We start from the raw sequence: 14,685 nt of genomic DNA on the forward strand, positions 1-14,685 counted from the left end.
GACAGTGTCACTGGTTTGTGGGACAATTAAACAGGCCAAGAGGATGAAACCTCTTTGGCAGGAAGGGCGATGGCAAAAGTATAAATACGGGGAGGCATGGCAGGTTGATTATATCACCTTGCCACGATCTCGCAGTGGTAAGCGTTACGTGCTCACCATGGTAGAGGCAACTACTGGGTGGCTTGAAACATATGCAGTACCCCATGCTACCTCCTGAAACACCATCTTAGGGCTCGAGAGACAAGTCCTATGGTGACATGGCACTCCAGAGAGAATTGAGTCCGATAATGGGACTCATTTCAAAAATTCTCTTGTAAATACTTGGGCCAAAGATCATGGCATCGAGTGGATTTATCATATCCCCTATCACGCACCAGCTGCTGGTAAAATTGAAAGGTACAATGGGTTGTTAAAAACCATGTTGAAAGCAATGGGTGGTGGGACATTTAAGCACTGGGAGAAGAATTTGTCAGAAGCCACCTGGTTGGTCAAAAATGTCACTGGTTTGCAGGACAGTTTGACCCGGTACCGTGACAACTGAGGCAGGGGACCCACAGGCCCACACCCCAGGGAAGGGGAAAAGGAAAAAAGGAGAAGGGAGATGGGCCTAGGAACAAAACAGCGGCAACGATCTGAGGAGGAAAGCTAATTTACTAAATAAGATATCAGAAAGGAAATCATTAAACCATAACAGACAGTAAGGATTGCCATGGCTGCTGCAAGCATCACTTGAAGTCACAGTAAATAACCTTGTATGGCCATATTCATCCTGAAACCTGAACTATCCGTCTGAATTTGGTACATGTAAAAATCACCACTTCCAGGTATGACATGGATCAACCCTCTGTGATTTCACTGCTCAGACACTGTATTTCCCGTGCCCTTGAGTGGTTTTTTTGTTTGTTTGTTTGTTTTTCCCCTGAGCCTCCTGGGCTATAGGAATTTTGAAACCTTGTATTTGGACTGCAAAGCGACAGTGTTGTACTGGGTGTGCCAAGGCAGTAACTGGGGTGGGTAGTAAGAAACTGGTGTGTTAAAACAGCATTAGGGCTGAGATCACCTTGCCCTTAGCACTGAGGATGCATTGCTTAATAAGGCTGGGAACAGATGTTTGGAGATTTGCACACAGACTTTCAACAGCTACAACCTCCCTCATAGAGCTGCTCAGCAAGGTACGGCACCCGGTACACGTGTGTTTGGTCATGCAGAACTTCAGCTTTGCAGTTCCCTTGTACTCCAGGCTATAGGCACGGCTGACACTTGGTTCCAGTGACACCTCTGAGCTCCTGCCTGCAGCCCCCAGCAGGAGTCTCTCAAAAGGACACAGAAATAAGCAGCAGCTAAAAAGAGCAGCGATGAGTGATGGCGGTGGGGCCTCCATTCTGACAGGCCCAGCAGCTCAGCTTAGCCTACATGGGGTTGAGTCTACAGATGCAAAGAGATGCTTGCATCTACCCCCTCCAAGGCAAGGAGCACAGGTGACACGTGAACAGCGCTTCAGACTCACACAATCATTCAGTGTAAATGGACTCCATCTCATTTTCTAACTTTCTCATTTTACCTTGTTTTCCAACTTTTTTTTTCCAGCCTAGAAGTAGACCTTCATCTTCAGGACAAAGCTATCTCCACGTGGCACAAAACAGACATAACGCTTCTCAGTGACACAGAAGTTTTATTTTTTTAATTCCTGAGGTTATAAAAGGAAGAAAAAGAAAAAGCATCAAGAAACATTCCAGTACATAACTGTCTACATCTCTGTAACTGCACAGACGCTGGGATACACAAATCTCTTTTCCCCTCGAGTGGAAGGTGAAATTTGATGGGAATGGGGTTTGCGATTCTTTGGCAGCTAAAATCAAAATATGTTTCTGAACAGGTTACAGTATAAGTGACTGAGCATAATTAAAACCACAGTGCAATTTCATTCTTTAAAAAGAGCAAATTCAGGCTTTCGTAGCGTTGCTACTTCTTACTGTGCAAATCAGAGTGACTTTTCATAATGCCACATCGAGGAACGCTGAGTAAAGGAACACTGTCATTTTCTTAAGACAGCCGTATTCCTCTGCATAAATCCCTGCGTAGCAAAAACCAAATTACCCTCCCTTGTTCTAGCACCCAGGAAATACACCCAATTAGGTATGCTGACTTGTTAGACACTCCTTGTGTATAAAGGCCGCGGGTGTGACATCCCCTTACATCACTTCTGTGACTGATTTCAAGTACTTCTCTTCATTATATTGCTGGGGGTGGTCTTTAACCAAAGGCCCCATCCGATGAAACACCTGAATATCTGCAGGCAAACAGATCTATCAGCAGTGAAGGCATACCTCACGTGAACAGGTTCTTTACAACCCGGGGTATAAAGCGCTTGAGTGAAGTCCCTTGCACAGATCTACACTCCTGGGAAGTCCTAGATCGGGGTTCTGTGACTTCAGTAATCAACGTGACAGCTCTGTAACAAGAACAAGGATGCAGAGAGGAAATGCATGCAGAGGCAAGTCCATCAAATGATTGGGACCACAGATAAATACTGAGCAGAGATGTCCAATTTTGGCCTAAAACATTAGACGGCATCCCTTTAACTTACATTTGGCATTTTAAGAATGATCTCCTAGTAAGATTAGTATTCTAAATAAAACAAGATGCTATTAAAAATCACACCTAAAAGCTTAAAGGAAAACTGCAGCAGACTTCAGTAAGAGCTGTGTGAAATTGCATAGCACACCGTATCCATTCTTCAGCAATAAATAAACTCCTCTTGCCAGTTAAATATAACACATAGCTTCAGCGCTGAAAAGTGCCATAACTCATGAGCAGTGTGTCAATTATTGCCCACTTTGGTTTCTTGTCCACCTCATTTTTAAGCACGCTGCCAGGGAAGGGTCCAACCCTCACTGCATCTTGTCACTCAGGAGGAGTAAAGCAGCGTGCACCTTTCACCGACCCCTCTTGGGAAGAGATGTTTGAAGGGTAAACCACCCAGGAGCCAGACAGCCTCGCTGCAAAGGCCTCCATTCCAGCTTGGTGCCACGCTGAGTGCAAGTCCTTGTTAGGAAGCCCTGAGCATGCAATGTAAGGTCCAGGTGGTCCATGAGGGGCAGTCATTCTTTCACAATCTTCTTCAGGATCAGCGTATTTATACATCGGTAACAACGGAATGAATGATTAGCAACCTTGAGCTTTATCTGCTGAATTTTTTTTTCCAGAAATTTCCCTATACCTCAAACTGTTACTATGCCAGTAAATGACACACCTGATTCTGCCACTGGTACTCGCCATAAGAGCTGATTTCAGCGAACAGCTTACAGAGTACGGTGAGCACAAATGAAATAAATTGTTACTTCATGTTTTATTGCTTTGTCATCAGCATTAAAGACCAAAGCATTTGTAAAAAGACTTACCAAATCTTAGCTCAAAATGTAAAAAAACCCTATATTTGCTGCTTATAAAACCTGAAAGAGGTAAAAAATTCTAGATGGATTACAATATGTCTGCAAAGATTGGAGGATTGCATAGTTGCTGTCTGACTGTGAGAGCAGCAGAGCAGAACGGAAATGGGTACGTTTATTCCTCACTGAAGAGGTCAACAGAAGCATGCATTTTTATTTAAATTTCCTTTTGAAGGATGTTTCTGTAAGAAAAGTCATTCAATTTTCAGTAGAGAATTTCTGTTTGCGTTTAGTCACTTCCACTCTTACTTTTTCCCCACTGAAAAAAATTTGGCTGGAAGGTTACATGACCTGTTGAATCAAACAAGATGGCTTCTGAGCAACCTGTACACAGTACAGAACCATTAGTGTTCCTAAAAAGGCCTTGTTCTTCTAGTGTATACATGCTCCCTACGTGCATTATAACTAGTGCATAGTTTCAAAGTCTTCAAATAGTGGTAATCGCAACGCTTACATATACATAAATAATAGCATTTCTTACAAATTTAATTAAAAATAACAAAGTATATTCAAGGCTATGGAAAATCACTTCCATCGTAGATGACGGGTCGCTCAACAGTCAGGTGATAAAACACTCTTTTTGAAATAAATCTGTCAAGAAACAAAAGCAAGTTGGTTGTGTTAGCTGAAATCAATTAGACAAAGTCTTAAAAGTTTATTCGTTTTACACTCAGGCAAAAAAAAAGGACTGGTGTTAAAAAGATATTTTTCTGTACAAAGTATGACAGGTCTCCCGTTACAAAGATAACATTCCTGACTAAACTGTCTCAGAAAGAATCACAAACAACTTGCTTACTTCTATTTACCTTCTCAGATATTGAGACAAACAAGTTAAAATCTGCTGTGGTGGGGAGAAAAAAAACAACAAAGCAAAACAAAACCCAAAACTCAGGCTGAAGCTCTTTTGGCAAGCAGGGAGAAATTTCTTACACTTACTTCCAAACAGCACAATAATGATACACCTGAACAGTTGATTTCATCTTTTATACTCAGGTAGGACCTACCTAGAAAACGTGTTGTCGAATATCAGTGTGTAGATTCCAGGGTTTCTGACTTTCATCTGTCCTCTGATAGTTTCCTTATGAGAATTGCAGCGAGTCATAGGAATAAGCACCTGGGATTCAACAGAAATCAAACAAACTTGCTATATGACCTAAAAACTGACATTTACCTTCAGAAAAATATTTACACTTTAAATTCCTAAAGTGCATATACTCCTGAAAAACTATTTTCACTGATTAGCATTCAAAGTTCACCCAAACTGAAGTCTCATAGTATAACATGTTTTCCTTTGACAATCTCTTTCCAGTGTTAAGTTATGGCCAAAAATCTCAGTTTTAGAGAAAGATTCAAGTTCTCATTTTCTTTTTAAACTTTTTTTTTTTTTAAAACAAGCTCACTAACACCAGCACTGCTATATTAAATCTGTACAAACACATCCAAGAGCAGAATTAGCTGATGTATGCCTTTTGATACATCCTTTATACTCCATGTTTTATTCAGATCAGGGGGCAGACCTTCCTGGAAATTACACTAAGGCACGTGAAAACCACGGTGGTGACTGATTACAGCCTACATGCTTTCATGTTGAAAGGAAAAACTGCCTGACAAATCTGGAGGCCTTCTGCACCAGCACTACAGCATTTATAAGTAAGGGAAGGGCAACTGGTGTTATCCACCCGGACCTGTGCAAAGCATTTGACACTGTCCCACATGACATCCTTGTCTCTATACTGAAGAGATAAGGATTTTTATGGGTAGACTACTCTGATGGATAGACTACTCTCTGGATAAGAAACTGGCTGTCTGGTTACACTCAAAGAGTTGTGACCAACAGCTTGATATGCAGGTGGAGACTAGTGATGAATGTTGCCATTCTGGGTTGGTGCTGGGACTGGCACTAATGAACATCTTTGTTGCTGATACGGACAGAAGGATTAAGAGCACCCTCAGCAAACCTCAGTTTGTGGATGACACCAAGCTGTGAGGTGCTATCGACACACAGATGGGAAGAGATGCCATCCAGAGGGACCTTGATAGGCTTGAGAGGTGAGCCTGTGCAAACCTCATGAAATTCAGCAAGGCTGAGAGCAAGATCCTCTACCTAGGTCAGGGCGGACCCAAACACACAGTCTGAGCAGACAACGGATTGAGATCAGCCTGGAGGAGGACTTGGGTGTGCTCGTTGGTGAGAAGCTCAACATGAACCAGCAACATGTACTTGCAGACCCGGCAGCCAATCAAGTCCCCAGCTGAATCAAAAGCAGTGTGACCAGAGGGGCAAGGAATACAACTGTCCCTTTCTAATCCACTCCCATGATGCCCAACCTGAAGCTTGTTCAGCCTGGAGAAGAGAAGGCTCTGAGAAGACTTCATAGCAGCCTTCCAGTACCTAAAGGGGCCCTAAAGGAAAGCTGGGGAGGGACTCTTTATAAGGGAGTGTTTTCATAGGACAAGAAGTAAAACTGAAAGAGTACATTTATAATGGACATTAGGAAGAAATTATTTACTCTGAAAGTGGTGAGACACAGGAATAGATGGCCCAGAGAAGCAGTGCAGTCCTCATTTTTAAAACACTCTAAGCCAGGCTGAATGAGGCTTCAGGCAACCTAGTCTAGTGGGAGGTGTTCCAGCCCATGGGAGGGGGGCTGCAAACAGATGCTCTATAAGGTCCTTTCCAACCCAAACCATTCTACTATTCTACAGGGTAAGCTTTCTCAGCAAATTTAATTGTGCTTCTAAACTTACAGCAGAAGGGGGTGTAGCCATCTACCCTGTAGAACCCTGGCAGAGACAGTGCTTTTCATCTTGGAACAGCAGATGCCACAGAACAAGGACAACCCAAAGTTACTTCAAATAGATATATCAAGGCAGAAATAACATTTAGTCTTATGCCTTCAGATGAAGAAAATATACATTTTACTTGGAGTTACGTATCCTGGAGAGAACTGACTCATGCTGCACAAATGTCTTTTATTCTTCCAATGAAATCACAGCCTTAGAGCTGCCCCTAATATGATGTGTTCAAACAACTGTCTTTATTTAAACTTTGGAATGAGCTGAGTAACACAGATTCACTTAATATACAATCCTCACAAAACACAGTATATATAAAGTCTGGTACCCTGTGCACTGACAAAGTGACTTTGCAAGATATGGGCACATCATCGAGGCCCTTCAACACACACTTGACTGTAAGAAATACAAACACCCAATCCATCTAGCTGTGTCCTTCTAGTCTCTGCTTAAGAGCCTAGCAAGATTAGCCCTAAGCAGCTACAAATTAAGCAATATTGAGGAGGATGAAAAGAATTTTGCAAGCTTGAGCTTTTCTTTCTGCTTAATAACAATGAGTGATGATGAGACTAGTAGAAGCTAGTGTTTTTCAACTGAATTTTTTGCAGGCAATGTTAAATAATTAAAGATACAGCTCTGCCTCCAGGAAAACTTAATTGGAAAAAGGAACTCCTTATAATGCAACAGCAATTAGCACTACTGTGGAGATCAGCTGGCTATGCCAGCTGACTTCTCTGGGGAGCCTACTGAAGTATATTACACTTCCTAAGGTAGTAAAGAAACAAAAATCCCACAGGGAAATAACAGCCTTACTTTGCACTGATCCAACGGTGTATCTTCTGATTCTTGATAGACGACACTGAAGGAGATGCTTTTAGGGTCTGATGAAAATATCCAACTAATTGTTAGCCCAATCTCTGTAACAGTGATGGGAATGACACTGTAAGTGCTGGATTTAATGAACAGTTCTCTGTTGCCTTCCCCAAATTTTGTAATCTCCTCCACTGTAAGGGGTAATTTGACCCTGTAAGTAAAAAAAATACAGTCACTCGAAGAGATCCAATCTAACAGCTGAGACAAAAACTACAGTCATCATTTTTATTTTCTGTTTATTTAAGGCAGTCTCCACAGCAACTTTGAGCAGGTCTAACAAGATGTGGGAAAATTCAGCCCTGGATGAAAGCAAGAACTGTAGAAAAGATGACTGAAAGCACTTTCACTGTTATAGCAAATATTGGTATTATTTGCTTATTTTTTTCACTGTAACTAGAAAAATCTTTCTTGAATAAAGCTTTTTAGAGCTCCTGTGATTTCAAAAAAGTCTGCTGTCTTCTACTGTACATTTCACACAGACAAGTAAACAGAAATTAGTCAATTTATTACTCTCATCTAGACATTATTTGAACAGAAAACGGGGATCAGGAGTACAGAGAAGGTGGATGGATGGAATGTAAACAACAGGTTTGTCTAGATCCTCTGGAGCCCTTACTGCATGCTCTGTTTCACCCAAATAAGCTGGATAAAAGCTGATTTGATGACCCTCCAATTATAAAGGAAGTACTCAGCATGCATGTGATCCTGACTCCTGAACTATTTTATTAGCCTACTTCATTTTGATATCTATTTCAGACTGAAAGCAGTGGGAACCTTTAATAGAAGAATGCTGCTTCCATCTTTAGGCAAAACCAGTAATTTTTAAGAGCTGAGCAGCTCACCTACGTTATCCTAACTAAAACTGATCTAACACATCACTCTTCAGGCAAAATAAATTGTTTTCCAAGCAAAAAATCTACTCATTTGCCAGAAGGTACCACTCAGTCACCATGATGATCTCTGCTCTACAGTGAGGAGGAGCTCAGGTATCAGTCACCGTGGTTAGGGATCACAGCTCATTTACTATAACTTTTGTAGTTTGTTCAGACAGAAAGCTTTACACTGTTTCAACTGATCTTCAATTTTAACAAACTAATGATAACTCTTGGTTTTGCTCTGCAGCCCAGCTACTGCTTAAGTTACTGCTTTATTTTGCTGGTTCTCTTAACAGCAGCAACAAGTTTGAAACACTGCAAATCTTTGAGGTCTTCTCCAACCCTATGAAATAAGCCAGGATTTCCAAGCAAGGCTTAAAAGAAGGGTGAGCAAAGTGGAATTACTCCAGGTCATGAGCATTTTTGTGCACTAGATTCCCTCTGTGGCTTTGAAAATGACATTCTGCCACTACTGCACGTAACTATTAATTTCTGAGCACAGTACATGCAAAAAATTGTGTGTACACAGCTCACAGCTCACAGAGGTTGAGCAGATCATGTGCTGAACATTTTATGCCAAGCAAGTATCAATCAGGCAGATAGCTCCTGCGAGGCAATAGGTTGGGGATACCAATAAATAATAGGCACATGCTCCGAAGGTTTACCAGTTTCCTCCCCATCACAAAGGTCCAAGTAGCACAGCACTCTGCTTTTCCCTTACAGTTTCCTTTGGAGATTATGAGAACTATACAGACTTCCCCTCCTGCAGTAAGAACAGGAAGGAAGATTTTATGATGTGACATAGACCCAAACCTTTTCTTCTTGTTCCCCTTTTGCACAAAAGTTTTTAAGAGGAAGGACCTGGCTCATCACTAGCTGAGCTACACCCTCTGCTCCTCTTCAGACCAAACTGTGCTGTGAGACACAGTCAATCTGCACTTCCAGTAGTCTGCACAACACATTCACACAGCTGATATCTGAGTTCAGCTTTTATTCTTTCAGCCTTGTAACGAAATTGTTCTGCTTACATGATTTCTCCTGACTTCAACAAGCTTATCTCAGCATCTTGAGCAACTTGCAACTCTTCTGCTTCATCAAAGGTTGAAGAATTACACGTGCTGTTTCTAGGAGAAGAAAAAAGGAAAGCCATGATTTTCTGAATAGTTTGTGGTCAAATACTGTTTTGAAGCTTAGGTCTTCCTACAACAGAAATTATTTAATAGCCACAATGACAAATAACATAATTTTTATTTTACATATTCTAGTGACAAAAGTGCCAGGGCATAACTGCAGCCCTGTTCTGCGTTGTGCACAACGCAAACAGCTTCCATCCTGGCTTCATCAGCTAAGAGGAATACATGCATCCAGAACACCTCTTCAACAGTCTAAAGATGAAGTCCCCACTGAGATGCTGCTAGGTTTTAAAGCTTTCATGACAGATGGAAATCTAGACTTGGGGGATAGAGACAAGCAGTACAGTCTGGACTCATCTCTTAAACCAACCCTCCCCTGGGAAATGACATTTGTCCTGGATTTAATCAGTGAGGCGTTTTACAAATATATTCTCCAGTTCCTTATTCTGACATATGGTACACTAAATGTATTTCCTCATGTAGAATCACTATCATACATCTTCTTTTCGTACAAGAAATATTGGATGATTCAAACAAATACACTAAAGAAGCTGCTGCACGACGACAAAGCTGTGTGCCTCCTATACACCACGGATCTCTTATCTACTCCTTACCTCAAAAAGGGCAGATGCACTGGATACACTCTGGAATACCACCAACTATGAATTACAGGGCTGGGGCAGAGATGTAAGCAGCAAAGAGAAGAATGAGTTTGAAAGTCAGTAAACAAATGCTGATAGTTTCCAAGTGAGTTAGAGCTTCTCTAACTGATACTTAGCTTCCCTGCATCGCATCTGCCAGAAAATACCAAAAGTACTTACATACAGGAAATCAAACAGCTGGTTCATTCAAAAGTCAATGGAATCTAATAAAATGTGGCATCACTTACATGTGCTTTTGAACAATAATGTGTAATCATGTAGCGAGGGCAGAATTGTTACGCTTTCTGTAGGCTAATTCTCAAAATAATGAACATTTTAGCAATTCCTTTTAAATTCTAAGGGGCCTCCTCTACAAGCAGTACTTCTGAGAAGAAGGAAAGAACAACTGCAGGTAATAGCGCCTTCACCTGGTCATGAGCAGCATCTGGATATACTTTGTCAGCACATGCAGTCATATGTGAGCTTATCTGGCTGTGTTTAACCATTTAACCGTTGGATGGGACTGGGAAGAACTTGTGTCTCCTAATAAAAATGCATATTCAACTGCATGCTCTAATACACTTCCTGAACTGACAAAGCACTGTTATCTGTGGCATTCAAGTTTTCTCACTCCTTGAACAACTTTTGCTGCAGTCTTGTGATCTAACTTTTCTCATCCCCTGACAGTAGCATTTCTTCCTGTATGACTTCTTCAGGCTAGGTGGCAGCCTGGGGATCGTTACGAGTATGCACCACTGCCCAGACCTCTGGTGGTGAAATCCAGTTTCTCTTCATTTCCTTTTAAAGGTGAAACAAATTGGAGCTGATAAGGAGAAATAACTGAAGCACGGAATAGTCTACAACAAGAGAACAATTCAGAGCATCCTTAAGACACAGACTGCTGGAGACTGGAAGAACATACTGAAAAACAGTATCATTTCATTCTTATGTTTTCCCTCCGTTTTTTCTTCTTGTTGGTCACTGTCTCCCAGCAGGATGGTCTGGTATAGCAGGACTGTTCCTATATGTAGAAAGCACTTCTCCCACATGACACTAAAAACGACATGACCAACATCATGAAAGGCTTTGGGAGTTCTAAACAAACAGATCTTTTCAGAATTCAAACCTGAAAAAAGTTGGTTCAACTCTGCCCCTGTAGATTTTCTGTTTTCACAAGCACCCGAGCTGTGGTGGCTGCAGCTTAAGTGCCTGAGTGGTCAGCTTCATGTGGCTGAGCAGGAAAAGCTGGTAAGCTGTCTGCTGTCAGTAGTGCAATGATTTCAGGAAAGAAATTCACTCATCCAAAGTCAGAATCTTCCTGTGTTATGTGAAAATCAGAAACCTGAAAATATGCAAAGCCCCTCACAGCTGTTTAGTCCAGCAAGCACCTCTGCAAACATCTCTAATGCCGAGCAAAAAAGTGAAGATGTTATCCTGGAATGTATAAATGATTTACTGGGCTTGCTGCTACCTAACAGGTCGGACCCAACCCAGACACTCTAAACTTGTTATCTACCTTCCCTTCCAGACCATCAAAGAGAGAAAAAAAAACACCTTCTAGGAAAGTGAAGGGCTACAAGAAAGGATGCACAGGCAGCTCTTGGAAGAGGATGATTTGGGACGAAGCAAAGAGTATAAGGAGTTTGCTGAGTTTGTGACAGGGTAACAAGAACACTGTGTTCCAAGGCATACACATGGGCGGAAGTGGGCAGAGGGGTCATGGCAGACCCATGACATACCTGGGCATGTGAAAGTGACATGCAGAGAGCTGACGAAAAAGTGTGAATGGACCCGAAGATCTCCCACTATGTGCTGTGAGTGACCTGCATGTTGGCACGTAGGAAACCACAACCACTTCTCAACATTTTTAAGTACTCTACATCCAGTATGAAGAAAAAAAACCAACACACACACACACACGCCTTCCCTGCCTTAAAACTAATTGAACTATATATGCAAGACTGAAAGCAACCAGTGCATACAGGGAAAGCAAGCTAGGAAGTTACCAAAGTAAAGGGATATCTCTGGACACCAAGTGACAAAATGCAAAATCTTTCAAGATTTTTTCATTGTTGTGATATGGAAGAGGCTTGCCAAGAGTCTGAGATGAAGACAGCTTTCAATCATGAGGCAAATACAGTGTTTGCAACAAGTTCAGAAAATAGGTTTCAAAATAAACGACTGTCAGAGTGCTTTTCAGTCCCACCCCCAGCAGGAGGCACAACCATGAGTATCACATTCAGTACTACAAATAACTGGCAAGCCTCTTCCACTGCCATTCTAAATACCGTGTTGTCCAGGGGTCACTAAGATTACAGCCAGCTCTACATGTAATCCTATCTGATTTCAGCTATGAGGTATTTGCTCTCAAAAACAAGCTGCTTTTTGTCTCAGAAGCAAAAGATGTACCTTAGGTGAAATCGCTCTATCTTCCCCCCTTGATCAGATAAATAAAAACTGTAGCTTCATCAAGAGAAGTTACTAGCAAAAATTACTACTTTGAAAGATTATGCATTTTAGAAGTATACTTGAAAATATTAGAACAATAGCTTTGTATAAGCATGGATATGCATCAAGCTATAGTACTACAGTATAGTTTTCAAATCAATTATTCAGATATCAAGACGGTCTCAGATTCTCTTCATTGCTAACTTAGGTAGAAACAGATGTAAACAAGATTACTAAAATCTGTGTGCTCAGAACTGGGACTACTTCTCTGCCCTGAGGACAATCAGCTAGATGGCTACAGTGGAGATGTCTGGATCTACTAGATTTGATGCTGACTGCATAAATGGCTCAAAATTATCTTGTGTTATGTAGTGAACCTGTGGCTGAGCACACCAGTGTCTTCTCCTTACGCAGAGGTCGGCTACCTCTACTAAACGGTTAAAAAAAAATCTAACAAACAAAATTCAGAAGTGTTCCCTCTCCATGAAACAGTGTTTACTCACAGATCTGTCATGCTTTGATCCAGAGAATCTCTATCCATCTGACTTTCACTGTGGAGCGAGTCTGATTCTTGTACTTGGCATAGCTCCTCATCAGTGATTATATCAAATGCTGCATCATCTGGTGGTTTAGTGGCTTCGCCGGCAGCTGTACCACAAAAAGACACATTAAGAGAAACATCAGTAATATTAGCTAGTTCAGAAACAAACAAACAAAATCCCTAAAACTTCTAAGGGTAAGGCTAGACTGTTCCTCTACCTTTATGGAACCATTAAGTAACTACTAAGAACCAACTGAAACCTTCAGGCAGACAGACACTCATTTAATATACATGCAGATTTCAGTCAATAGCATTCAAAAACAATGATGGGACCAATTCAGTCTTGAAAATGGTTCATGAATATGATGGTCCATGAAACCGTAAGTGCCCATGTGGTTTCCTGAAGCATGTCTAAGACACATACTTACTCCTCAGTGGCATGCAAAAAGCACACTATCCAAAAGCCCTCTCACCTGGTGACACTGGTGAATCCAGTGAACCTGGGGATCCTTCCTGGTTGGCACTGGATCCAGAGTCATCTGTGTTGTTCACAATCACTCTGGGCTTATTAAAGCAAGCTTTGCAGCAACGCTCCTTCCTCCCACCAGGTTTTGTTGCCATGTAGTTGTTGCAGCAATAGTAGCAGAAAATGCGACTGCACATTCTAGAAATTATTCAAAACCAAAGGTGTTAGAATAGTACCACACATAGGTGGAACACACGTACATGACACAGCTCGAGGCTTTGTCATAATGGTCTCATTCTGGAAAAGCCCAAATGTCACCTCCAAAGCAGAGGTCATGATACAGACCATGCTGCCTTCTGAGCACTTCACGTTTATGAAGTTGTCCCAGTTCTGTTTTTCAAAATCATTTAGCTCATTAATGGGCACTGGTAAAAACACTTGCAGACTTCACAGGTTTTAGTAGAAATGAGCAAAACTTGAAAGTTGCTATTAGAAATGACTTCACTATTCACTAATCATTACTGAATGCTCCCTACAGAGACATTTCCAGTAATGTCTCCTCTCATCCCCTTGTGGACTCATGCTCTTTCAGGTTCTGACACATCTTCTATATACGATTTTGACAAATAAACTATGAATTTTTTAAAAAAGCATTTCATCTGTGCAAATGCTCACAGTGGATTTTGATTTTGTGTCCAAGCAGCAGCTGATCAAACTGACCTGCAGTGATGTCGGCGCACCATCCATGAGAACTCTCTCCAGCAGTCCATACAGTGCTTAACCTCTGTGTCACCCTGCCACTTCTGCTCTGCAATAAGCCTCTGCTGGAACTCCAGAGCATCTGATTTTTGCCACAAAGCATCCTTATCTCTACAGGGAGACAGTTACAGAAATGAAAAGCATATAAACGATCCATGCTTGTTTACTGTTAACTAACCTCGATTTGAATGCCAGTGAAGCTTCATCACCAAAAACTGCTTTTTCTGTGATTTCCAGGAATAAAGATAGATCAAGAAACCTATTGAAATTGTTGGGAATGGAGGAAAAAATACATGCCGTGCAGAGAACTACATGCCTTTGCAAACAGACAGGAAATTTAGAAGGAGATCATACTACTGTTATATTTTTGATTTCGTTAAGGAAATGCAGAAGTTAATCTTCTTAAGATTCTGGCTATTACCTGCATCTTCAAATCAGGAATACAAGAGTGAATCACTTAGGCAGTATACCTTAAAATCCTAAGCTAGGATTTTGATTTCTGCTTGATGTTTGTTTTCTTTTGTTTTTATGCCAACCTGATAAGTTCTATTAAACGTTCTTCCAGGAACTGTTTTGCTCTTGTCAGGTCATCCAGCTCAGCAAACAGCTTCTGGTCGCTGCTATCTCTGTCCGCTGTCACCTTGCTGAGTTTCTCACTGTAATCCAGGGCCTGCTTCTTTGCTTCATCAGCTTCCTTTTGGGTC

General features: G+C 41.4%; 1 protein-coding gene across 4 annotated transcripts in view; it reads right to left on the minus strand.

The window, feature by feature from the left end:
* Positions 1–3,248: 3,248 nt before the first annotated feature.
* The window catches only part of FYCO1 (FYVE and coiled-coil domain autophagy adaptor 1), a 33,482-nt gene continuing 22,045 nt past the window's right edge, over positions 3,249–14,685 (minus strand). For 2 of the 4 annotated variants that reach the window (XM_065753722.1, XM_065753723.1), the window contains exons 11-19: positions 14,518–14,685; positions 13,943–14,092; positions 13,230–13,420; positions 12,719–12,863; positions 9,741–9,800; positions 9,022–9,117; positions 7,059–7,269; positions 4,454–4,563; positions 3,249–4,040 (exon numbers count right to left, since the gene is read on the minus strand). In XM_065753722.1, the coding sequence (XP_065609794.1) occupies positions 3,965–4,040; positions 4,454–4,563; positions 7,059–7,269; positions 9,022–9,117; positions 9,741–9,800; positions 12,719–12,863; positions 13,230–13,420; positions 13,943–14,092; positions 14,518–14,685 (1,207 nt within the window). In that variant the 3' untranslated portion in view covers positions 3,249–3,964. The remainder of the gene's footprint in view (positions 4,041–4,453; positions 4,564–7,058; positions 7,270–9,021; positions 9,118–9,740; positions 9,801–12,718; positions 12,864–13,229; positions 13,421–13,942; positions 14,093–14,517) is intronic. The other 2 variants (XM_065753725.1, XM_065753726.1) reach the window with 2 other exon arrangements.

The sequence above is a fragment of the Cyrtonyx montezumae genome, unplaced genomic scaffold (assembly GCF_038088225.1).
Source record: "Cyrtonyx montezumae isolate F1298 unplaced genomic scaffold, pur_monq_1.0 scaffold_8, whole genome shotgun sequence".
Taxonomy (NCBI): Eukaryota; Metazoa; Chordata; class Aves; order Galliformes; family Odontophoridae; genus Cyrtonyx; species Cyrtonyx montezumae.